The sequence below is a fragment of the Sciurus carolinensis genome, chromosome 3 (assembly GCF_902686445.1).
Source record: "Sciurus carolinensis chromosome 3, mSciCar1.2, whole genome shotgun sequence".
NCBI classification, from domain to species: Eukaryota; Metazoa; Chordata; class Mammalia; order Rodentia; family Sciuridae; genus Sciurus; species Sciurus carolinensis.
This window is the reverse complement of record NC_062215.1, coordinates 118,909,518-118,934,484: the sequence shown is the minus strand read 5'-3', so window position 1 is coordinate 118,934,484 and position 24,967 is coordinate 118,909,518. Positions and strand designations below refer to the sequence as shown.

The 24,967-nt window shown below is 35.0% G+C and overlaps 1 protein-coding gene across 2 annotated transcripts in view; it reads left to right on the top strand.

Moving 5' to 3' along the window:
* The window catches only part of Spc25 (SPC25 component of NDC80 kinetochore complex), a 29,417-nt gene extending 4,700 nt beyond the window's left edge, over positions 1-24,717 (top strand). For both annotated transcript variants that reach the window (XM_047546928.1, XM_047546927.1), the window contains exons 4-7: positions 3,866-4,012; positions 5,185-5,289; positions 22,622-22,720; positions 24,512-24,717. In XM_047546928.1, the coding sequence (XP_047402884.1) occupies positions 3,866-4,012; positions 5,185-5,289; positions 22,622-22,720; positions 24,512-24,636 (476 nt within the window). In that variant the 3' untranslated portion in view covers positions 24,637-24,717. The remainder of the gene's footprint in view (positions 1-3,865; positions 4,013-5,184; positions 5,290-22,621; positions 22,721-24,511) is intronic.
* Positions 24,718-24,967: the final 250 nt, after the last annotated feature.

The following is a 24,967-nucleotide window of genomic DNA, read 5'->3' as shown; positions in this document are numbered from 1 at the left end:
TACAGAAAAATAAACAAAAATAATATCCATAATATTGAGAACCACATTTAACAAAATAACATGACGTTCTGGCTTTTATTTTTCATATACTATGTAGAATTTTTCCTCTCTCTCTCTCTCTCTCTCTCTTTTTTTTTTTTTTTTTTGGTACCAGAGTTGAATCCACATGTATTCTATCACTAATCTACCTCCCCAGTCTTTTTTATTTCTATTTTGATACAGGGTCTCACTAAGTTTTAGAGACTGATTTTGAACTTGCCGTTCTTCTGCATTAGGTCCTGAGTCACTGGGAGTATAGGTATGTGCTACTGTGCCCAACTATTATGTAGATTTTTCTTTGAGCATAATGGTTTCTATATAAATATCATTTTATTATTTTCTACTTCAAGAGTATTACTACATTCTTTGAAAACATAGCCCATTTTATTGATATACCATACTTTTAATAATTTACTTATTAGACATCTAGGATGTTTTCAGTTTTTCATCATAAAAACTGAAAAACTTTTTATTTAAATATTTGCACATATCCTGTTTTCTTAGGGTAACTTTGTAAAAATTGCTAAAGAACATAAATATCCTTAAGGCCCTTTTGTTTTATAGGGTCAAAAATATTTTCCAGGACTTAGCATTTTGCATTCCTTTCAGCACTAGCTATTATTTTGTAAACATTGTCGTAAATGAAAATTGGCATGTTAAAGCTTTATTTGCATTTCTGTAGTTACTACTGAGATTAAATTATCTTTCCTATTTATTAGCCATCTGCATTTTGTTTTTGTCTGTTTCTCCCTTTTCTGGTTCCCCAATGCCTCAGGAATTTGTTTTTGTCTTGTTTATATTAAATAATAACCCATTGCTAGAGGAGGATAGTTAACAAACAAAAGCATGCCTTTGAAGTCAAGGTCTGAGTTTGAATCCAGGTCTTTTTATTCATTGCAGCCTAGCAGATATAGCTTTGGAAAAGTTACTAAACTGCTAAGTCCTTTTATTCCTCTTCTTTTAAAAAATAATAAAAACCCCATGCAGTGGTGTATACCAGTAATCTCAGCGATTCAGGAGGCTGAGGCAGGAGGATCTCAAGTTCAAGGCCTGTCTCAGCAACTTAAGGAGATTCTGTCTCAAGATAAAAAATAAAAAGGGCTAGAATAAATCTAGCATGTTCAAGATTCTGAGTTCAATCTCTAGTACCACAGGAAAAAAAACCAAAAAGAACAAGACATGTATGATAGCATTATTGTGAACCTAAAATAAATTCATATATATACATATTACCTTATATAAGTTATATATAATATCTTATAAAAATTTTCTGCTTTTCAAGTTTCAAGAGTTTTTCCCATAGAACTTTAATATAAAATTCACAAATACTGCTTTTCAAGTTTTATGAGTTTTATATATAGATATTTAATAAATATGAAATTCAATTTGGATTATAGTACTGTTTAAGGAATAATCTACCTCTTGATCACTGATTTTATATTTCCTTTATCATACTGACTCCCTAAATAGAACTAATAATTGTTTGAGGTTTTCTTTTTTGTTTTACTGAACTCTATGTAAGTTCTTTACCTAGCACCCCACTACTGTAAGTGTCTCAGCAACAAACACTGTATGTGATAGGGAAGGTTTCTTTCCTTGATATTTTCCCTTTACATTTTCTTAACTATTCTCACCTGTGTATTGTCAGACAAATTTAATTTTGTTAGATCATCCCTTGCCCCACCCCCACCCCCACAGTTCCACTGGCACTGTGTTAGATGAAGAAGTGAATTTGGGAAATGTTGGCATCTTTATGATATTTAGAAGCATGAAGTATCATGTCAGGTATCCAAGTCAAATGTGTCTCAGATAAGTGTTATAGTATTTTTCATACAAAATCTAAATATTTCTTGATCTAGATTATTCTTGAATGTGTTGTTTGTTATCACTGTTAATGAGACTTTCTTGCTTCCTGGTCTTGAGAGATGTTCCTCAAGCAAAGAATTCAATGCTTAGTTCAATTTGGAAAAAGGTCATAGTGCCATTTCCCTTTTGAAGATTCATGGTATTTAAGGTCCTTAGAAGTTTTGTGATGGATTTATTTAACTTAAAAAAAAAAAAAAAAAAAACTTCCTATAATCACTTATCCTTGGAACACATACTCACTTGTAATTATAATACTGGAATTAAATGACAATACAGATATTTTGGATTATTTAGTATAATGCAGTACTACGGGTTAATGGCATTGTATTTTGAAGGGTTCAGATTTTATTTAAATGTTAGTAATTAATTCATAAATTCAGAAGCATAATATAGAGCTCTACTGGCTTTATTTCTTTGACCTCTTACCTTCTACCCTAGAGTTCTTAGGCTTTTAGTGTCATCCTGTCCTATTTAGCCTCCTGATTGGCACTTTGGGGACCTTTGTCTCCCGGCAGTAGGCCCCAAGTAGAGCAGTTGTGTTTATTTTCCAGCCAACAAAGGAAGGAGTAGCTCTGCTAGGGTTATTCTTTTTCCCAGCAAATAGTCCTGGCCAGTTTAATGTACAGGCTTTGTTCCTATTTTATGCTGAACATGTGTATGAGGGGTTTGGGTACTTGTAAAAGCCAACAGGTTAACAGAGCTAGGAGGGCTTGTAGAGATAGTGACAAGGACATGGGATAGCTAGAGGGATTAAAGCCAAGAAAGGGAAACGAGGTGCTTGTCAGTATCAAATAGCTATAGAAAGCCAGTATTTTGGTACTGAAAAATAGCATGAAATAGCAAAAACTAATATTAAAGTTATTAGCATAAACATAACTGTTGTCATTTGTACATTAATTATTGTTATTTATGAAAGCTGTTGATTTTTGTGGTAAAACACAAATTCTGATGAACTTTCAGTAGATTTTTAAAGTATTGTAGATAGATGCTTATTGCCTACATATAATGAAGTTATTTTTTCCTTTCCAGTACTTTTACCAATTAAATATATCTTGTATTGGACAGAAACTTCTAAAGAAAAATATTAAATAACAATAATAGCAGGTACTTTTGTTCCTTTTAGACATGACTTTTAGTGTTTCTCTTTAAGCATATGGGATTTGAAAGGTTTTTCTTTTATTTCTATCATGTTAAAGAAATGCCTTTCTGTATCTAGTTGAAGAATCAGTATCAGGAATGGGTACTGAATTTGTATAAAGCATCTTTTAAATGCCTGCTTATGGGATGAATTTTGCTAATATTGCACCTTCTCTATCTATCCATCTGTCTCTCTAATATATATATTTGCCCTTAGGAGATTATTTTTAATATGTTATTTTATTAAGCATTTTGACACCTATGTTTTCAAGTGAAGTTAGTTTCTATGGTTGTGGATAGTGGGACAGTGCTACTTTTATTGAGTTAGTTTCTGAATTGTGCCAATTTGGTAAGATTTGCCTGCCTGCCTATCTTCTTTCCTTCCTTTCCTTCCTTCTATCTTTTTAGTATGTTTCCAAATAATTTATATAACATAAGTACTAGCTGATTCTTCAAGGCACTGTAAAACTATTTTTCTAGAGTTTGGTTGTCTTTGGTGGTAGATTTTATTTAAGTGCTTACTTGGAATGGGGATCTGCAAGGATCATGATCTTCTGATTTTCTGTGTCATTGTTTAATTTGGTGTACTCATTTTAAAAAAACATTTCTGTCTCTCCATTTCTTGTTTTCAAAGACAAGTAGGAAAGAATACATTAGGGTTTTTTAATTGTTTTTTTTTTTCCCTTTGTCTTAAAATGTTTGAATAATGAGGAGATGCTTATCAAGGCATTAATCTTTTGAAAGTCAATTTTTTTTATTGTTTTAGCTGTGTGTCAGACAGCAAAGCATGTATATTATAGTTAATACCTTGTGCTTCTTGCAGAGATTTGCAGGCAGAATAAGCTCATTCAAGAAAAAAAGGAGAATCTATTAAAGTTGATCACTGAAGTAAAAGGCAAAAAGCAGGAACTAGAAGTACTAACTGCAAAAATCCAGGATCTTAAGGAAGAATATTTTAGAAAGAAAGAAAGTAAGTTTCCAGTTATAAACATATTTAAAACATTAGTCTAACTTTGAAAATGGTAATGGTTCACAGTTATGTACATCCTGCCTCTTCTGTTTCATTGTTAGAAATGGATAATATACCTGAGGATATAGCCATCTGCTCACCTCTGTAAGGTATCGGGAAAGTTAAATGAATTTTACTTTCTTTTGTTTTACTTGAAAGTCTTTGTCCTGCAATTTGTTATAACCAGAGTAATGATGACATTGATGTGAGGGTTTAATTAAGCAGAGTGGGAGAGAGTGTCACTAAATAAGATTTGCTATAGAGAGGCCTTCGTGTGATTTATGCAACAAATATTTATTGACTATAAGTTCTCTGCCAGGTAATGTATGCACTTTGTTATGCTGCATAGTCTGTCTAAAATCCTGTCCTGTACTACCTTTTCTTCACTTAGAAAGGAGCCTTACTTGCCCACAAACTAAGCAATCAATTCTTCAAATCTCTTGGAAGTAACAAGTTTGTTTTGTTAATGCTTTTTTCTTGTAGAGTTCTATCTAAGACTAAATCGTGAAATTATTTTTTTATCTGCCAAGTATTACTTAGGGATTATTGTGCTAACTTAAAATTAAAAATTGTAATTAGCATGAAATCAGTCATTTTCTCATGAGAAATAGTTATACCTAAAGGAATAGAATAGTTTCTTCTTCCCCATGAAGCAATTAGTATATCCTTAGCTATCTTGAAAAACCAAAGTAGATAAAAGAAGCCTATTTCTTTGTTAGCCATACAAATCCCTGACCTAATTACCTGCATCTCAAGCAATTTTTCCTCTAATCTTGAATGAATAGAAACTCCTTTTATACTATCAGAAGATAGTAAGTGAATAAATTTTAGCAGATATATTAGTTTTGCATCATTTTTATATTTGTTTTCAAATTTCTTAAAATTAATTGAAAAAGAGCATTGTTATTTAAAATATGTGATACAAGCCAAGTACCATGGTGCATTCCTGTAATCCCAATTACTTAGAAGGCTGAAGCAGGAGGATCACAAGTTTGAGGCTAGCCAGAGTAACTTAGTGTGTTAAATAAAAGAGGACTGGAGATATAGCTTAGTGCATGTTCAGTCCCCAGTAATGCAAACAGAAATGAAAACAACAAAAATATATTGAAACATTTTTTGTTTTTTAATTATAGCTATTTCTAGTGCTAACAAAGCTAATGAAGAGAGATTGAAAAGACTACAGAAATCAGCAGATTTGTATAAAGATCGACTGGGACTAGAAATTAGAAAAATTTATGGTGAGTATATTAATATAAGTAAAATATAGAAGATTAGAGAAAGTATATTGTTTTAGTTAGCTTTTGCACCTTTGTAGCCAAAATACCCAACAAGAATAACTTAAAGGAGGAAAAGTTTATTTTGGCTCATGGTATCAGAGGTCTCAATCCATTAACTCCATTGCTCTGGGCCCAAAGTGAGGCCCCACATCAAGATGGAAGGGCCAGTGAAGGAAAGCTGCTCAGCTCAAGGTGATTGGGAAACAGAGAGAGGGAGGGGAAGGGGCCATAGAGAAGACTCACCCTGCCAGGGCACATCCCCAGTGGCCTACTTCCTCCAACCATACCCCACCTGCCCATAGTTACCATCCAGTCATTCAAACTAGGATGGGCTAATTAGATTACAGCTCTCACAATCCAATCATTTCACCTCTAAACATTCTAGCATTAATATGGGAGCTTTTGGGGAACACCTCATATCCAAACCAACATCTTAAATAAAGGAGAATTTTAAAAATATTTTAAATTAAAATAATGACATTATTAACTATTTAGAAAATAGGGGAAAAGAATACAATTTGTTGCTATAGCCCCCAAATTGGTCATTTTAAAATGGTGATATAATCATCTGTTCTATTAATGTAGCACAATTTATTCCATCTTTTATTGATTGCTTAACAAATACATTGCTTCTAATAGTATTTGGATTTTCCCAGCTTTTCCATTTTAGAAATACTATAGCAAACGTAGTCTTCCCCAGTTTCTTATATAATTTCCATGAAATTACTTCCCAAGGAGGAATTACTGACTTAAAGCACATGAATATTTTTATGACTGGTACATGTATATATCGCTACTCTATGGCAATGCCTATTGTTTTGGTTCTCCCTAAGATCACCCTTAGGTTTAGTGATTCTCTAGGACTCAGAATATATAATGCTTCTCCCTTAGCCACAGAGTAGAGGATTTACTGTCCAAGATGCCCAGTTGATACCTGAAACTGCAGATAGTATTGAATCCTTTATTTACTATATTTTTCTTGTACCTATATACGTAGGAGATACTTTGCCTTTTCACTTAATGGAATTAGTATATCCTTGGCTTCTTGTGGCATATCCAAATTACCACCATCATTATTTTTGGACTTTGGGGTCATTAGGGGAAATACAGATTGTTTGAACATAAGTACTGCAGTAGTGTGACAGTTAATCTGATAACTGAGATGGCTGCTAAATGACCTTAATGAGGCAGGTGTTATATATAGTTATGCTGGACAAAGGGATTTCTCATGTCCTAGGTAGACACTGGGATGACATGAGATTCATCACACTACTCAGAACAGTGCACAATTTTAAACTTATGTGATGTTTATTTCTGATTTTCCATTTAATGTTTTTGGAACTTTGTTGATTGTAGGTAACTGAAACACAGATAAGGGAGAATTGCTGTTACAGAATTGTACTCATGGCTAAGATTGATTGAAGCAAGAGGAAATAAAATAGTGTCAGCACAGAAAAAAAGGCACACGGTGCAATCTAGGGGGAAACTAAGCACATGATGTCTAGAATCCTTTCCCAGGAGAATCACACAGGACACACTTAATTCCTTCAAGCATCAAGTTGTGATATTACATGTGATAAAGTATTGTCTACTGGAAACTCATTAGAGACTCTGGAAGCTGTGTCTGGGTTTCCTTGAACTTTATTCCACACATCGTTTTCCTTTGCTGACTTTGTTGTCTTCTTTTGCAAGTCCAAGTAAATTATCACACCTGGGTGATAGGGGACCCAAGACACCAACCAAGGTTCCACCTGGCAAACAGGGCTTTCCAAGGTTCTGAGGAGACCCATCTCAGACCTGCTTTGTTAATTCTTTTATGCCTATCTATCTATAATGTCCTAGAAAACCCATTTCATTATACTCTTGCCAGTGTGAAACCAAAACTCTTGAGACCAAGAAATCCCTGAAATAAAAGAATTTAGCAAGCAGTTACAGATGCTAGCCAGAAAGAAATGACCCATCTTGAAACAAGTTCCTATAGCAACAAATACCAGGCCAGATCCAAGAACATTTTCTAATCATGAAAATTTAGGGAAAGAAGGTGTAAGTTGTTTATGTTGAACCTACGTTGTTGGCTATAGTTAAGAAGGAAGGGATTATGAAAAGGGGGTGGAGGTTTAGGATAGAAGGATGGTTTGTAAGGAAAAGTAATTACTACTTTTAGATTGGTTGGGGTTCTACTGAGGTGTTGGCACCTAGAGGGTTGTGATGGGGCCTGAGGTAAAGTTGTAACATACATTCAAGAATGTGAATAAGCCTTGGCCCGTAGTTGGTTAACTGAGTATCTTCCCCCAGTCCTCTGGCACTTAAAATCAAATTGAGGACATCTCTGAATTTTTCTCTTATCACCAGAATTGTTTCTAAAAAGCTTTTGTTATTGTTTTGTCAGCTAACTAGACATGAATAGTGTAAGGGATCCCACGGAAACCACGCCGGACACGGGAAATCACATAAGGGAGTTTATTAAGCAAACAGAGTGTCTCCCTGCAGGGTCAGAGAGAAAATGAGAGGAAAAGAAAGAGAATGAGAAAGGGCGCACACTAGAGAGAGTGTGAAAGCCAGGAGGATAGAGAAAGTGAGGAGGAGAAACAGAAAGATGAGAAAAGCTGGCGGGGTAGCTATCATGAAGCAGTTGAATTCCACCGGGCTAACAGGGGATCAATAACGGAGAAGGATACTTGCAAGCTGACTGATGAACCAATAGCTAGCTAGGATGTTCACAGATTGACAAGTGGTCGGGAGGCAGGGAAAATGGCTGCAACGGAAAGGGCGGGGGAGCAGCTTTATACATTACATACCCCGTTTCTGTTTTTATAAGAAAATCTTTTGTTCTCCAGTTTTTTCCAAAGCCTTCTCTCTCCTTCCTGCCTAAGTGACTGGGGCTGGTTTTGCAGATGAGATGTAAAAAGTCCATTCTCCTTCCAGACTTCCAAAGGCAGATGGTTTTCATGGACTTCATTTCCTCGATTTAACTGATCCCCTATTTCTACACTAACTGCCTGTCCCCAATTCTGACTTCATTCACCCCTCTAATTTTAGGAACTCCTTCACTGCTGTAGGGAAAGGGGGTGATGACCAATCTGGCTTCTTCGAGCTGGAAGGGGGCAGCATGGGGCAAGGAGTTTGGAGTTCCCTTTTTAGAAATCGGGTCAATTGAGGGGTCCATGGTAGAAGTCCGGTTGGGAAGAGCAGGTTGTAAAGGCATCTGGGGATGGGTGCTTCTATGAGAGAAGAACAAAAAGACATGAGTACTGAAATGAGATTGATATAATATAAATGTTGCAGAATCTGGAACATGCCAATGCATATCATAAAGATGACAGAAGTCAATAATTCCTCACCAGGGGGTGGAAGAACTGAGAAGTTGTTCCATAACAAGGCCTAGCAAAGGCTGGAAAGGATAAGGCCTTTATTTGGGAACTTTAACATTGTCCAGGTTATCAGGAATGTAAACATAACATTTAGTAGAGATCTCTATACTTCTGTTACTAGCAAACATAGATTAAGCCTACCTGTGTCTGTAGGCCTTAAACTGACTAAAACTTCTGACTCTGGCAGTTTCTTTTGATAGTTATCAGACACATTTGCCTAAGAATCTCTCTTGTAGCTTTTAGTCTTTATTCTAGTGGGCTAACACAAGTGTACATCTTAAGTTACATTTAAGTATTATTTCTTTTAAATGCCCAAGAATGGCTATATTTTGGTTTTATCTGTTTTGCTAGGTGTTTAAGATCAAGTTGGTCAAAGTGACCTGTTCCTGTCTGTTAAAGAGTCAACTGAGTTTCCACAGGGGTCACTCATAGAGAACTTAAGAGCAGCTTCTTAACTCCATTAGTGCCATTGGTTAGACAGGGTCTCCTCGATGAGGTGGCTTCCCTTGAAAGCACCAGGGATGTCTCCCTTTTTCCTTGACCCTCCTCTGCAGCAGGTGCACTGAGTGGCTTTTCCTCTAGTGGCTTCATCAATCTCCTTGATCAGGAGGTTGTGTGACCCAGAGTTACAAACCTCCTTAGAGAAGTCCTCTTATTCCCTGGGTTCAGGCTGACTTTGAGGACAAGACCCAAATATGGACTTTTCTTGACCTCTGTTTAATCTCAATCTCTAAGTTTGATCTTAACCATCAAGCAAGTCAGTCTCACCAGTCACAAAGTAAGAGTACTGGACTTTAGCTTCAATGTCTATAATGTCTACAGTTATTTACCCCCTTTTATCTAATTGGGATCTGCATTATCTGTCCTATAGGTGATGGCTTTTCAAGTTAATCTGTGGTGTACTTCTGCAAAATATTAATCAGGCAACAGAGTTTACAAGGAAAATACAAAATGGAATCACCAACAGTAAAACATTCAGTTTGTGCAATAGCTATCTTGAATTTTGGCTGAGTTATATCCCGTTTGAGATCACCGTAATCTTTACAACAAACATCAAACTTTTGAACACAACTTTAAATGAGTTAAAGTCTGGCTTACTTTGGAGCAATTCTAATGTGTAGCAGGGTTGTGAGGTAGAGCCTTATCTCAGGTAAGGAGGTGCTTTTCACAAATCTTAGGTAAAATGTTCTAATCCTGAAGCTAATTTTTCCTCTTTTGCCATGACCAGCATGACCAAATTCTCAAGTTCAGTGAGGGACAAAGGAGTATTTAGAAAATAAAGGTTTATAGACACAGATTTTGAAGATTAATCTGAGATCAGATGGAGCTCTGTTCTCTGATGGAAATGCAGATCTAAAGAGTTATGTCAGCAATCTTTATATATGTATGTAAGCATTATTCTTTGTTTTCAGGAAAGTTACAGAGACTAGGACATTAACATAACTTTTTTCAGAGCTGCAAAGTGCAATGTTAGGAGTTCTGTGTAGCTCTTAAGGAAGTCCACTGTTCAAAGTTACTGTTGGGTGGGCAGGAACCAGAGAAGGGAGCTGATGAAACACTGGTTATGTAGCAAAAGAATTCCTTCCTGCCCAAGAGCTGTGTGCCTGAGATCAATGTACTGCCACAGCAGTTAGACATCTTGTGCCCCTGCACAGGAGCACACCCAGGCACCAGGCATGCCACAGCCATGAGGTCATCAGAGACCCCAATCTCAGTCACTGTTGTCCCATTTTTGCTACTGTGCATTACACTCTTTCTTAAATGTTATTTTAAGAAGTTTACATATATTGACTCCTGAGTCTATATGAACATTAGTTAACACAATTTACCATTATATCTAAAACATGAATTAAAGAAAGACTGAGAGAGCTTTTAAGTTTCCTTTTGTGTGGCAAAGTGGCAAAATGCTTTCATGTTTAACCTTTAAATAAATCAGGCTTTCAATAACTTTTAGAAATACATTTAACGAATTTTACATATACCCTATTGATGACAGGTCCTATAATAGAACATTAAATGATAGATTTACCATTACAGACAAATTTAATTTGGAATATAGCAGCTTGATAAATTTTCTGCTTTAAAGGCCTGTATACCTGGAAAATATGAACACATTTAATATACAGAGAATAATGTTATTAAGTATGTTACTACATGGAATAACTTTGTAAATTAATTAGATGTCTCTAACAAACACGTTTGAGTAATCCCATACATGTCAACTCTAATTCACTCATCTTATTGTAAAAAAAAAAAACCAAGATATCAGACAAGTATAAAAAAAAAACCAGATGTCAGACAAGTGTAAACAGTATTTGCTGTCTCTTTCCTGTTGAAGAAAAGTCCTAGAAAAATTGATGTTAGATATTTTATAAACATCAACATTTTATTAGTGTGACCACCTAGAGACTTGTGAGTTAATTTTAAAGACATTTTACTTCTATTAGTTTACCCAATTTAAATTGAACCTTTTTAAATCATGTGAATTAAAACTATTTGGATCCATTTTTTTAAATTTTAATTTTTATGCATGCTTATATTTAACACAAAAGGCCTTGTAATGTTTATCTCCATTGCAGTGTAACAGATGTTCAAAAATAACTCCAGAGTTGGATAAAAAGAACTGATCAAATATCATTAACCTAGGTATGTAGTATCAAAATCGTGAACTCAAAAATATAGCATTTAAGAAAAACAAAAGTCCTAGAAGAATAATGATAATGGTCATTAAAGCATGAGAAAATGAAGGAAAGAAAAGGTGAAAGGAAGAAAGGGAGGCGGGGGAAATGGCTGCAACGGAAAGGGCGGGGGAGGAGCTTTATACATTACAAATAGAACTTTTGTTTTTTTAAAAAGGGCATTTCTTTAATGAAGAAATAGATGACATTTTTTTCTATTTGTTCATTCGTTTTATTTTATTTGAGTCCTTTACCCATGTACCTATTAGTCTTGTTTTTCCATCAGGTGGAGTAAGTTTTTAATAACAAAAAAAACTGATAACCTTTTGGTTTGATGAAAATAAAAGGTTCAGCTCTGAACTTTATTCACTGTCTTCCTGGGGTGCTTTTTTGTTTTGTTTAGTTTGTTTTTAACCAACCTGTTTTAAACCTTTAAAATTATTTTTAGATTTTAAATAGAACCTTATCATAGCATATCAAAGTCAGGAAATAATGTTTTAAGGAAGTGTGATATGATGAGATAGCTCTTTGATCTTTCTCCCAAATTTCTGACATACAGTTCCTAAAATCCTTGGAATCACTAAAGTAATAAATGTCTTTTTGTATCCTGTTGTCTTGACTGGTCTGGCAGCCTCTTGCTAGCTTCAGGATGGTGGCTGGTCATCTAAAAGACAAAGGCAGGATTAAAGGGTTGGGACTTTCTGCTCTACCCTCCAACCTCTGAGGACGGATGAGGGGGTGGGGGTTGGGTTTGTTGATCATCCATGACCAGTGATTTAATCATTCATTCCTCTATAATGAAGCTTCCATAAAAAGATTGGGTCTGGAACCTTTGAGACAGCTGCACATGAAGACTTTCCTGGATGGTGGTGCACGGTAGAGGGCATAGAAGCTCCAGGCCCCTTCTTAACCTTGCCCTATAAATCTCTCATCTCTTTTTTTTTTGTAATATTCCTCGTAATAAAGTAGTAAATACATAAAGTGTTTTCTGGAGTTGTTTGCTGCTCAAGCAAATTAATTGAACAGGAGGGGATTGTGGCAACAGGCAGTCTCCAAATAGATAGTATTTGAATTGAATAGGGAGACAATCCTATTCAGCTATTCAGTTCAACTCTGAATTGATTAGGGGACAACCAGCTGGGTGGTGTCCTCTGCAGAACTGATTGAATGCTTGGTGCAAGGGTTGGGTGTAGATTCCTCCACACGTATGTCCACAGAAGAGTTCTGTTTGATTGTTGAGTAAAAGAATAGGAAAAACACTTCAGCTTTTTTTTTTTTTTTCCTTTATATTCTCAGAGGAAGAAAAAACAAATCCTTCATTTTGCCTAACTGAGCACCTTATGAAATGTTTCTTCCTTGGCATGCATTCTTCCCATTACTATTAACAGTTTAAAAATGTGGTGTACTGACATAATTATTTTATTTTAAAGACAGTATTTTTGAAGATTCTGAAGGGTATTTATCATTAAAAATTTTTTTAATGAAATTTCCTAATTTCTTATACTATAGAAAAAAAATACATGTGAATTTATATTTTATGGCAGCTGTCTTGAACTTCTGCCAGGCATTTACTCCTTTGGGAGCATTTGAAGGTCTTTTGGAAATCAAATTTAAGTCTAACTAAGTTTCAAATTAAATTTGACAATGCTTGTTTTTTCTTTTTTCCTTATTTTTTTTTTATTGAGGCATTGTAGTTGTACACAATGGTGAGATTTGTTGTTACATATTCATACACACAATATCACACTATAATTAGACCAATATTATTCCCTAGTAGTAACCCTTTTCCTCCCCTCCTCCCAATGCCTGGTTTCTTTCCTCTACTCCACTGATCTCCCTTTGATTTCCACCACTCTTTTTCTTTTTTCCTCTCTAGTTTCCACGTAGGAAAGAAAACACATGACCCTTGATTTTCTTAGTTTGGCTTATTTTGCTTAACTTAATGTTCATCCATTTTCCTGCAAATAACATAGCTTCATTCTTGCTGAATAAAACTCCATCATGTACATAGGCCACATTTTCTTGAGCCATTCATCCATTGGCAGACACCTTCTTTGGCTATTTTGCATTTTGCTGCTATAAACATGGGTAGGCGTGTGTGGCTATAGTATGCTGACTTTATTTCTTTAGGATAAATACTGAGAAGTAATATAACCGGGTCATATGGTTGTTCCATTTCTAGTGTTTTTAGGAACTTCCATGCTGATTTCCATAGCACTTACACTAATTTATAGTCCTTGTACTAATTTATAGTTCCACCAGCAATGTAAAAGTATTCCTTTTTCTCCACATCCTCTCCAGCATTCATTATTGTTTGTATTCTTGATGGCTCCCATTCTAACTGGAGTGAGTGGTCGTTTTGGTTTGATTTCCCTAATCGCTAAAGATGTTGAACATTTTTCATATTTTTGTTAGACATATGTATTTCTTTTTTTTTGAGAAGTGTCATTTAAGTTCATTTTCCCATTTATTAACTGGGTTATTTGATTTTTTGGTGTTAAGGGTTTTTTTTTATCCATTCTGGATATTAATCCTCTGTCAGAAGACTAGGTTCTCTCTTCACATTCTTAATTGTTTCATGTGCTGTTCAAAAGCTTTTAAATTTGATCTTGTCCCATTTATTAACTTTTGGCATTATTTCCTGAGCTTTAGAGGAATCCTATTGAAAAAGTCATTATCTGCGCCTACATGTTAGAGTGTTGACCCTGTTTTTTTCTAGGAGTTGCTTAGTTTCTAATGTAATTTCTACATCTTTGATCTACTTTGAGTTGACTTTTGTACAAGGTGAGAGATAGGATCTAGTTTATTCTCCCACATATGAATAACCAATTTTTCCTGCACCAGTTTTTACAAAGACTGTCTTTTCTCCAACATGTATTTTTGGCACCTTTGTGGAGGATCAGATGACTATAGGTTTGTCTTTGTGTCTTCTATTCTGTGCCATTGGTCTCTGTGTCTGTTTTGTTTCTGTATTTGTTTTTGTTTTGCTGGGGATGCTAGGGATTGAACTCAGGGGCACTCAAGCACTGAGCCCCAGCCCTGCTGGTATTTATTTAGATACAGTATCTCACTGAGTTGCTTTGCACCTTGCCATTGCTGAGGCTAACTTTGAACTCACGATCCTCCTGTCCCAGCCTCCCAAGATGCTGGAGTTACAGGCATGTACCACTGCACCTGGCTGGTATTTTGTTCTTCCAAATAAATTTTAGGATCATTTTTTCTGCTTCTGTGAAGAGTATCATTGGTGTTTTGATGGGGTCTGCATTGAATCTGTACATTCTATATATTGCATTTGGTGTTATGGTCATTTTAACAGTGCTAATTCTGCCTATCCATGAATGAGGAAGTCTTTCCATTTTCTTACAGCTTTTTCAGTTTCTTTCTTCAGTGTTGGTTTTCATTGTAGAGGTCTTCCACCTCTTTGGTTAGATTTATTCCTACATATTTTATTATTTTTTCAAGGCTATTGTGAGAGGAATTGATTTCCTGATATCTTTCTCTGCATAGTTATTGTTAATATATAGGAAAGCTATTGATGTTTATATGTTAATTTTGTCAACTGCTACTTTGCTGAATTTATCAACTCTAAAAGTCTAGTTGAGTTCTTGGGTCTTCTAGATATAGGATCATGTTATCAGCAAGCAAAGATAACTTGATTTCTTTTTCTATTTGTTCCTGTTTAAGTTTCTTCTCTTGCTTAATTGCTCTGGCTAGGATTTCAAGAACTATATTGACAAGAAATTAATTTAAAAAAATAACTTAGTAAATGGCAGAAAGAACATTAGAGGGAAGGGGACAGGGGGTTAGGGGAATGAAGGGGAAGGAGAGGTATAGGGACTGAATTGGAACAAAATGTATTCCATGCTTTTATAATTATGCTAAAGTGGATTCTACTGTCATGTATAACTATAAAGGATCAATTAATAAAAATCAACAAATTTAAAATGCACCCCTCCCTCCAAAAAAAGAACTATATTGAATAGGAGCAGTGAGAGTGTCTTATTCTGGGTTTTAAAGGAAATGGTTTCAGTTTTTCCCCATTCACTTATTATGTTGGCTTTGTTTTTATCCTAAAGAACCTTTATGGTGTTGAGGTAAGTTCTTTCTATCCCTAGTTTCTTCAGGTTCCCCGCCCCCAATTGTGAATGGGTGCTAAGCTTTTTTCAAAGGCTTTTTCTGTGCATCTGTTGAAATGACTACTTGATTTTTTTCCTTAATTGTATTTGCTTGGTGAATTACATTTATTGTTTTAAGTTGTTTAACCATTCTTGCAACCCTGGGATAAAACCAACTTGGTCATGATGTACAATCTTCTTAATATGCTCTTGAACACAATTTACTAATATTTCATTAAGGTTTTTTGCATCTAAGTTCATCAGGGATACTGGGTCTATAGTTTTCTTTCCTTGATGTATCCTTTTATCTGGTTTTGGTATGAGATAATACTGGCCTTATGGAATGAATTTGGAAGTGCTGTATCATTTTCTATTTAATGGACTAATTTGAAGAGCACTGATATTAGTTCTTTAAAGCTCTGAAGAATTCAGCTGAGAATCTATCTGGTTTAGGGCTTTTCTTTGTTGGAAAACTTTTTATTACTGTTTCTATGTCATTGCTAGCTGTTGGTCTATTTAGGATTTTTATGTTCTCTTGATTAATTTTGACAGGTCAAACGTGTCTGAAAATGTATTAATTTCTTTTTGGTTTTCCAATTTATTGGAGTATAAACTTTCAAAATATTCCCTAGATTTCTGTGGTGTCTGGAGTGATTTCTCCTTTTTCATCTCTAATTATATTAATTTGGGTCTTTACTCATTCTCTTTGTTAGTTTTACTAAGGGTTTATCAATCTTGCTATCTTTTCAAGAAACCATTTGTTCATTATATTGATTCTTTGTATTTTTATATTTTCTATTTCATTGATTTTGGCTCTGATCTTAATTATTCTCTTTCTTCTGTTTAGAAATTGTTTTTTTCTTGGTTTTCAAGGACTTTGAGTTACAACATTAGGTTTTTTCATTTGGGATCTTTCTGATTCTCTTACATAGGTACTCATAATTATAAACTTCCCCTTTTGAACCAACTTCATAATGTCCCAGAGGTATGTTGTGTCATAACTCTTCTTGTTTGATTCTAAGAATTTTTAATTTTTCTCCCTGATTTCTAATATCACCCATCATCATTCAAAAGTGTATTGTTTAATCTTCATGTATTTATATAGTTCCATTAGGTTTTTCTTAGCATTGATTTATAATTTCATTCCACTATGATCAGATAAAGTGGAAGGAATTATATTTTGTTTTGTTTTTTGTATTTGCTAAGAGTAACTTTGTGACCTAAAATATAGTCTGTTTTGGAGATGTATCCATGAGCAGATGAGAAGAAAGTGTATTTGGCTGTTTGGGGATGAAATAGTTTACAAATATCTGTTAATTCCATTTGATTTATATTTTTTATGTCTGAAGAGTCTTTACTGAGTTTATGTCTGCATAACCTATCTATTGTTGAGAAAGATCTGTTGAAATCACCCTATATTATTATACTGGGGTCTGTCTGAATCTTTAATCTTTAATCTTTAGTGTCTGTTTTATGTAATAAGGTACACCAACATTTTGGGGATAAATATTTATTATCGTTACATCTTCTTGTTGGATTGTTCCCTTTACCAGTATGAAGTGGATTATTTTGTCTCTAATCTCTTAAAGGTTGCTTTGTTGAATATGTGAGTAGTTACTACCACTTGTTTTGGGGCTTCATTTGTATGGTATATTAATTTCATCCATTCACTTTCAACTTGTGGGTCTCTTCCCATTAATGTTTTTTAATTCATTCTTCCTGGACCAAATCTTTTTTTTTTTAATTGTTTGTTCTATTTGGTTTACATGACAACATAATGCATTTTGATTCATTGTATACAAATGGAATACAGCTTTTTATTTCTCTGGTTGTACATGATGTAGAGTCACACCATTTGTGCATTCATATATGTATATAGGATAATGATATCTGTCTCATTCCATCATCTTTCCCAACCCCTGTCCCCTCCCCTCCCCTCATTTCCCTCTGCATAATCTAAAGTTTCTCCATTCTTCCCTTGCCCCACCCCCATTATGTATCAGCATTCACTTATCAGAGAAAGCATTCTTTGGTTTTTTGGGATTGGCTTATCTTACTTAGCATGATATTCTCCAACTCCATCCCTTTACCTGCAAATACCATAATTTTATTTTTTTCTTTATGACTGAGTAATATTCTATTGTGTATATATACCACAGTTTTTTTTTATCCATTCATCTATTGAAGGGCATCTATGTTGGTTCCACAATTTGGCTATTATGAATTGAGCTGCTATAAACATTGATGTGGCTGCATCACCACAGTATGCTGATTTTAAGTTGTTTGGGTATAGACCAAGGAGTGGGATAGCTGGGTCAAATGGTGGTTCCATTCCAAGTTGTCTGAGAAATCTTTATACTGCTTTCCAGAGTGCTTGCACCAATTTGCAGTCCCACCAGCAATGTGTGAGTGTAGTTTTCCCCCCACATACTGGTAATTTTGGCTTATTTTTGGTTTTTAACTTGACTTGGTTTCTCTTTTGATTGGCTTTTCCTTTAGTGTAGTTCCTCCCTTTGCTGACTTCCATTGTTGTTTTTCATTTTCTCATGGAATATTTTGCTGAGAATGTTCTGCAGTGTAGGCTATTTGTAAATTCTTTTAACTTTTGTTTATCATGGAAGGTTTTTATTTCTTCATCAAATCTGAAGGTTAGTTTTGCTGAATATAAGATTCTTGGTTGTCATCCATTTTCTTTCAGAGCTTGGTGCATGTTGTTCAAGGACCTACTAGCTTTTAGGGTCTGGGCTGAGAAATTAACTGATAGCTGAATTGGTTTATCCCTATATGTAATCTGATACTTTTCTCTTGATGCCTTTAAAATTCTATCTTTATTTTATTTGCTGGGTATTTTCATTATAATATACCTTATGCTTTAGTGTGAATCTGTTGTAATGTTTTTACATTTGGTGTCCTGTAAGCCTCTTGTATTTGATTTTCCATTTCATTCTTCAGGTTTGGGAAATTTTCTGATGTTATTTCATTGAATAGATTGTACATTCCTTCAGTTTTTATCTCTGTGTCTTTCTGTATCCCAACAATTCTTAAATTTGGTCTTTTCATGTTATTCCATAATTCTAGGAGCTTCTGTTCAATATTTCTTACCATCTCCTGTGGGTAGTCAGCTTTATTTTCAAGATTAACTATTTTTGTCTTCATTGTCTGAGGTTCTGTCTTCCAAGTGATCTAGTCTGTTGGTGATGCTTTCTAGAGTTTTTAACTTGGTTTATTATTCCTTCATTTCAAGGATTTTTTTTTTTTAGAATCTCTCTCTTTATTGAAATAATCTTTTGCCTTCCTACATTTGCTCTTTTAACTCTTTATTGAAGTCATGTTTTGTTGCCTGCATTTGCTCTCTCATATCATCATTTACTTCTCAGATCATTTTAATTATGTGCATTCTGAACTCCTTTTCTGATATTTCTTCTACCTTCCTGTCAATGAATTCTATTAATCTAGCATCTTGGTTTGTTTGTGTCGCCTTCTTCCCTTTTTTTCAATGTTGTTTGTGTCTTCTCCTCTAACCTTGGGGATCCGTGGTATTACAGTTTCCCCCCTATAGATTTATGGTGTACTTGCAGGTTTCCAATATCTTGCCTTTAAGGGGGAGATCAATATTAATGCAATGCCCAATTCAAACAATATGCAGCCTTAAACCATATAGCCCCTATTAAGACATTAACAGTATTGTTGTAATAAACAGAGATGATGTGTTCAGTTATTATCTAAAATGTGAACAATAAGTTTGCAATAAGGTCTACAATTTCTAATGGTGGACAAGGAAAGAATGGACGAGGGATGTAGGATATGATGTTAGTGAGGTAAGAAGTGAGAATATAGAGGTATTAGATCACAGGAAGAGTGAAAGAGGAATCAAAAGAAGTTGGTTGTTAGCAGGAGAAAAGAGAGAAAGAGACTCTGAGGAAATAGATAAATAAGGAAAATAGAGTGAGTAAAAAATAAAAAGAATCTACAACAAAAGTATAATATACTATTCAAACCTACCAGTCCTCAGTAACCTGATGCATGAAAAGTGCTTGATTTCAAAGATGTTGGGGATGTGAGAGCGGGGAATGAAAAAAGAACAAAATAGGGGAAAAAAAGTTTTGATGGAAAATTAAATGATTGTTTCCATTGGAGTTCAATATGTTCTCTGCTTCCCTTTTCTTCTAATAGGTGGGGTTGTCTGCAGTTTGCTGGTAACTCCACCCTCAGGATGATTAAAGTGACTAAGGTGGGAGAATAAGACTTGGAGGTGGGACTCCTGGAGGCAGGGTATAGCAATTGCCAGTCCCTCTGGAATACTGCATCCTGGGACTCTCCTTTGGGGTCCACTTATGTGATGCAGGAGCCTGGTCTTAGCCTCGTCCCTCACTTGTGGACCCCACAATTCCTGGTCTCTAATTTAGTCTCTCCTGCCCCTGCCCTTTCGACTTCCCAGTCAGAAACCTCTCTCCCCAGAGGTCCTGAGGGCTGAGTGCCTGGACCTGTGCTCCTGTCTCAGAATGCTGTTCTGTATTGGGCAAATCAGGACCAGGCATTAGAACTGTGGACCAGCCTCATAGCTGCACTAGGCTGGGTTGGTGGCTTAGGGGTGGTTGGGAGGTTAGGAATTGAGGAGACGGAGGGCCCTGTTGATTGCCAAACTGGCTGGACCAGGCGATTAATGTGTGCCATGTGGGTAGGTAGTCATGGACCAGGTTGATGTCAGGTCCCAGCAAGTGCTGCCCAAGTTGTCTCTGGGATCCCAGTGGGTGCTGGACTGGTTGACTGGACAAGTCGGGATCAAGATGCCCTTATCCCCCTTTCCCACCTACCAACCCTTGCAAGTCTTTCTCCTGCTCTGCAGCAAGATGGTGTCTATTAGCTTACCTAGCAAGGATACCTCAGATGTAACCAAGCCTGCAGGGCCCTTAGTGATGATCTTTCAGGTCCTGGTTGTTATCCCTAGATGGAAGAGACCTTGTCTCTAGTTGGTGGTGACAGCAGTGGCTAACCTGTAGGTACCTTGATAATGAACTTCTAGTCTCTGGCATGTGTCCCAAGATGGAAGCTTCCCCAACTAAAAATGGTGGCAGCAGTGGTAAAAGTAATCCAAGATGGTGGCAGAGGTGTCCCGAGATGAAGGCTGCCACACACTGGTAGATGGGGAACCATGCGGAGCGCAGCACTGGATCTGCACTGGATCTCTGGCTCTTATCTTTTAATTGGAGAGTTGAGACCTTTTATATTCAATGTTGTTAGACCAATAAATATTCAAGGTTACCCTCTTCATCTTCTAGCTCTGAGATTCTGTCTTCAGCATAGTCTATTCTTAGACTTTGAATGGAACATTTTATGTAGTTTATTACATGTTTCATTTCCAAGATTTCTGTTTGGTTCTTTTTAAATATTTCTGTCTCCTTATTGAACTTCTCGTTTATATCCTGTACTGACTTCCTTAGTTCATTTGGTTGTTTTTCTGTGTTCTCATGGAATTCATTGATCATTTTTATACTCATTCTTTTGAATTCTTTAGCTGGTATTTCATCCACTTCAATTTTTGGCAGATCGATTGCTGGTGAATTATAAACTTTAAGAGGCATCATAGCATCTTTTTTTTAAAATATTTTCTGTATTCCTGCATTAGGTTTTATACATTTATTGAGATGGATTTCTTTTCCACTCTATGGAATGTGAGCATTCTCTTGCTAAAGTATTCTAGCATGATCTAAATTGAGACTCCTCATAAGTGTGGTGTCCACAGCCTTTGTGTTAATTCTGTTTGTGTTTTAAGAGTGTATGTCCAATTAACTAGACCTGAGGGACCACCCCTAGCCATTCCTACTTGGAACCTCGTTGTTAGTTTGGGGTTTTGTCTCTTCTGCTTTTTGTAGTAAAGTATGGCTAAAGTTTGAGCGTGGTTAATTTGTGTGTGTGGAGTAAGGTGCACTGTCTCTTGCCTGGCTTTATTAGCCTAGCAATCTCTCTCCCCTATGAACCTGTAGTGTTCCAGTAGATTCCCATCACCTTTCTGAGAAATAGTGTTTCCACTGCTTGAATCCTGAGCTACAGAACAACTGGAAATACAACCTTTCTCTAATCTGCCATTGCTTGACCCCAAACCTGTTTGGATTGGCATGGATCTCCCAACAATGCTTTTTTATTCTAATAAAATACATGTATAACATAAAGTTTGCCATTTTAACCATTTTTAAATGTGCAATTCAGTAATTTAATTATATTCACAATATTGTGCAACCATCACCAACCATTAACTATTTCAAAAATGTTTTATCATCCTAAACAGAAGCTTTGTATCTTTAAGTAATAACTTCCTATTCTTCCTTCCCCCAGTCCCTGATAACCTCTAATCTACTTTGTTTCTATGAATTTGTCTATTCTAGCTTTTACATAAATGAAATCATACAATACTTGTCCTTTTGTGTCTGGCTTATTTCTCCTAGAATTATGTTTTCAGGGCTTATCCATGTTGTAGTGTGTATCAAAGCTTTATTTCTTTTTATCCCTGGGCAATATTCATAGCATGATTATACTAAATTTTGTTTATTCACTCATCTATTGGGGTCACTAGGTTGTTTCCACTTTGGGCTACTATGAATGATGCTGCTGTGAACACTAGCATACAATTATCTATTTGAGTCTCTGTTTTTTATTGTTCAGTTGTAGGAATTTTAAAATATATATTGTGTATTCAAGACTTACTGGTTGTATGATTTACCAATATTTTTTTCCATTTTATGTGATATCTCTTTTCATTTTCTTGATAGTGTCCTTCAAAGGACAAAAACTATTAATTTCAATGATATCCAATTCACCTATTTTTTGGTACAGGCATCAAAAATTCATAGAAACACCAAGTACTTTGGTGCAGGCATCAAAAAATATGTAATTGCATATCATTGAAATTAAAAACTACTTAAACTTTGTTCTTAAACATTGTACTTAAACTAAAAATGTATTTTAGAACTAATTTTTAACTTCTACATTTGGAAACGATTTTTAAGTATTTCCATATACTTAGTAGTTCATACACTGATGAGAGAAAGGGTTAGGAAAACTTATCTCCATTGAAAGCTTTGGTTTCTCCCAAAATATTTTCATAATAAATAATCTTTTTTTTTTTTTTCAGGTGATAAACTGCAGTTTATATTCACTGGTATTGACCCTAAGCATCCTGAGAGTCCATTTATGTTTTCCCTGCATCTAAATGAAGCAAGAGACTATGAAGGTGTGTACTCAGCGTTTCTTAACTTGTGTTTAAGATTGGCATCCCCAGTTGTTATTTGAATCAGAATGTAAAGTAATATGAAGGGAAATCATATTCCAGGGCCATTCTTCCTTTGCTAGTGTTGCTTCTTGAGAATTGCCTCCTATAGGATATGAATATCATTTTGGTTTATAGATATCATCTTGGAGCTTTAATAAGTAACATATCTCCAAGATGGCATAGTGACTGAAAAATCTACAAGACCAAAGATTACTGAACTTCATGTGCAAATATGAATTACCCTTTTAGAGAAATTGAAGCTAATGCTGTAAAAGAGCATGAAGAATATATTTACCTGAATGTGATTATTACAATTTAACCAGGTCAGCAACTTTAAAGTCATATGTAAAATAATCAGAATGTGATAATTTGCTATCACTCAAATAAATTTAAATAACCAAACTATCCCATCATGAAAAACCCACATAATGATAATGTTTATCATTATGTTTATGATAGTTATTTATTCTGTAGCAGGCTGAAAAACCTTTGATTTATAGGTAATGTATATATGGTTGATAATAGCATCAACAATAAAAGTGTGGAAATATGTTTATCTCTTTTTTATTCTAACGGCCCGGTATAAGTAATCATTGATTTATCAGAATTAAAAAGAAATGATCATCATACCTATACTATCATTTAAAGTATTTATTGCTTACAGACTGCTGGGTCAGCTGCTGAGTTAACTCTCTAATGTGCCCTGATGATTCAGTTCCTTTTGAATAGATTTTGAATATCTATTTTGAGAATCTGATTAATCTGTAATTGCCTTTTTTTTTTTTCCTCTTTAGTAAATATCTTCTAATCTAATGAGTGGTAGATTTTAAAAAGCAAACTCAAAAAACTTTTACCTAGCTTTTCAAATTTCTGTAAATTATAATTCCTTTATTACTTTATAATTTCATAATATTTCATAGTGTATTAAAATAGAATCCACAAGATAAATTTTGGACCTATTTCTCTTTGCTATTCTTTCTCTGCTATGGTCATGGTCTTTGTCCTCAACAATTTCTACTGAAGAGCTGGAAATCCAAGGTGGTTGAATTTCTTCCCCTTGAACACAGAACAATTTGATGGTAGAAAAAGCTGGATCATTCTTTTCCTCTGACCACCCTCACTGGAGACTTGTTCCTAGCGCACCTACTGGTATAGCTACACGTGAGGGCCACACTGTTATTTGTGACTTTGTGCCTCACTTGATTCATAGGCTGTAAATACCATTCCTGGAATAATATCCATATTTTTTAATGACTTCCATTTTACTTGTTAAGTAAAACGTTAGGTATTTCTTTCTATAATTGAAGTTATTAAGGATTGGCATTCAAAGTCATTCTCTTTTTGATTCAGTGGCCTGAAACTAGAAGTCATTTGGACCAAAGTTTTGCAGAGAAAAATGACTTGAGAGTTAAACCGTTAAGACAGTTTAAGTACCTAAATATAATATGTATAGGTTTAAGATGTGGAAAATGGTATTCTGCATCACTAAGCTCTTCAATCCCTTGAATACCATCTGTTTAAATTTAAAAGAGGATTGTAGTATTTAAGATTTGAATATTTAGAGATTAAACAAAGGAAAGGTCCAAAAGATAGTTAATTTGTGAAAATCAAGTGTATCATTTTATGCTGAAAGCATTTCAGAAAAATGTAATTGATATTCAAATCAAATGAAAGCATCTACATTAGAAATACTTCTCTCCCACACACAGTAAAACCCTCATTTATATTTTCTCCATTTTTTTTTTCTTCTAGTTTCAGATAGTGCTCCTCATCTTGAGTGCCTAGCAGAATTTCAAGAGAACGTAAGGAAGACTAACAATTTTTCAGCTTTTCTTGCCAATGTTCGGAAAGCTTTTACCACTATGGTTTATAATTAATGTATAAATAGTATTTAAAAGCAGTTGGATTTTCTTTTCTGTCATGTCTTTTTATAAAAGAAAGTCCCATCTATTTTCTGACTATAGTTTTTGGTATTTTTGTTATGTTTATGTGGTGTGAAGGAAATAAGAATTTATCACCTCAAAATATTCTTCTTTGACATAAATACCTAATTAGAAATGAAGACAATCAAAGCAGAGTCAGAAAAGCTACCTGCCCTCCTCCTGTTTGCCTTGAAGCAGGATATAAAATGTGCAATTTGCTTTTCCCAAAATTTAAATAAACTGCCCCATCACGAAAATCCCACACATTGATAATGTGGGTTAATTA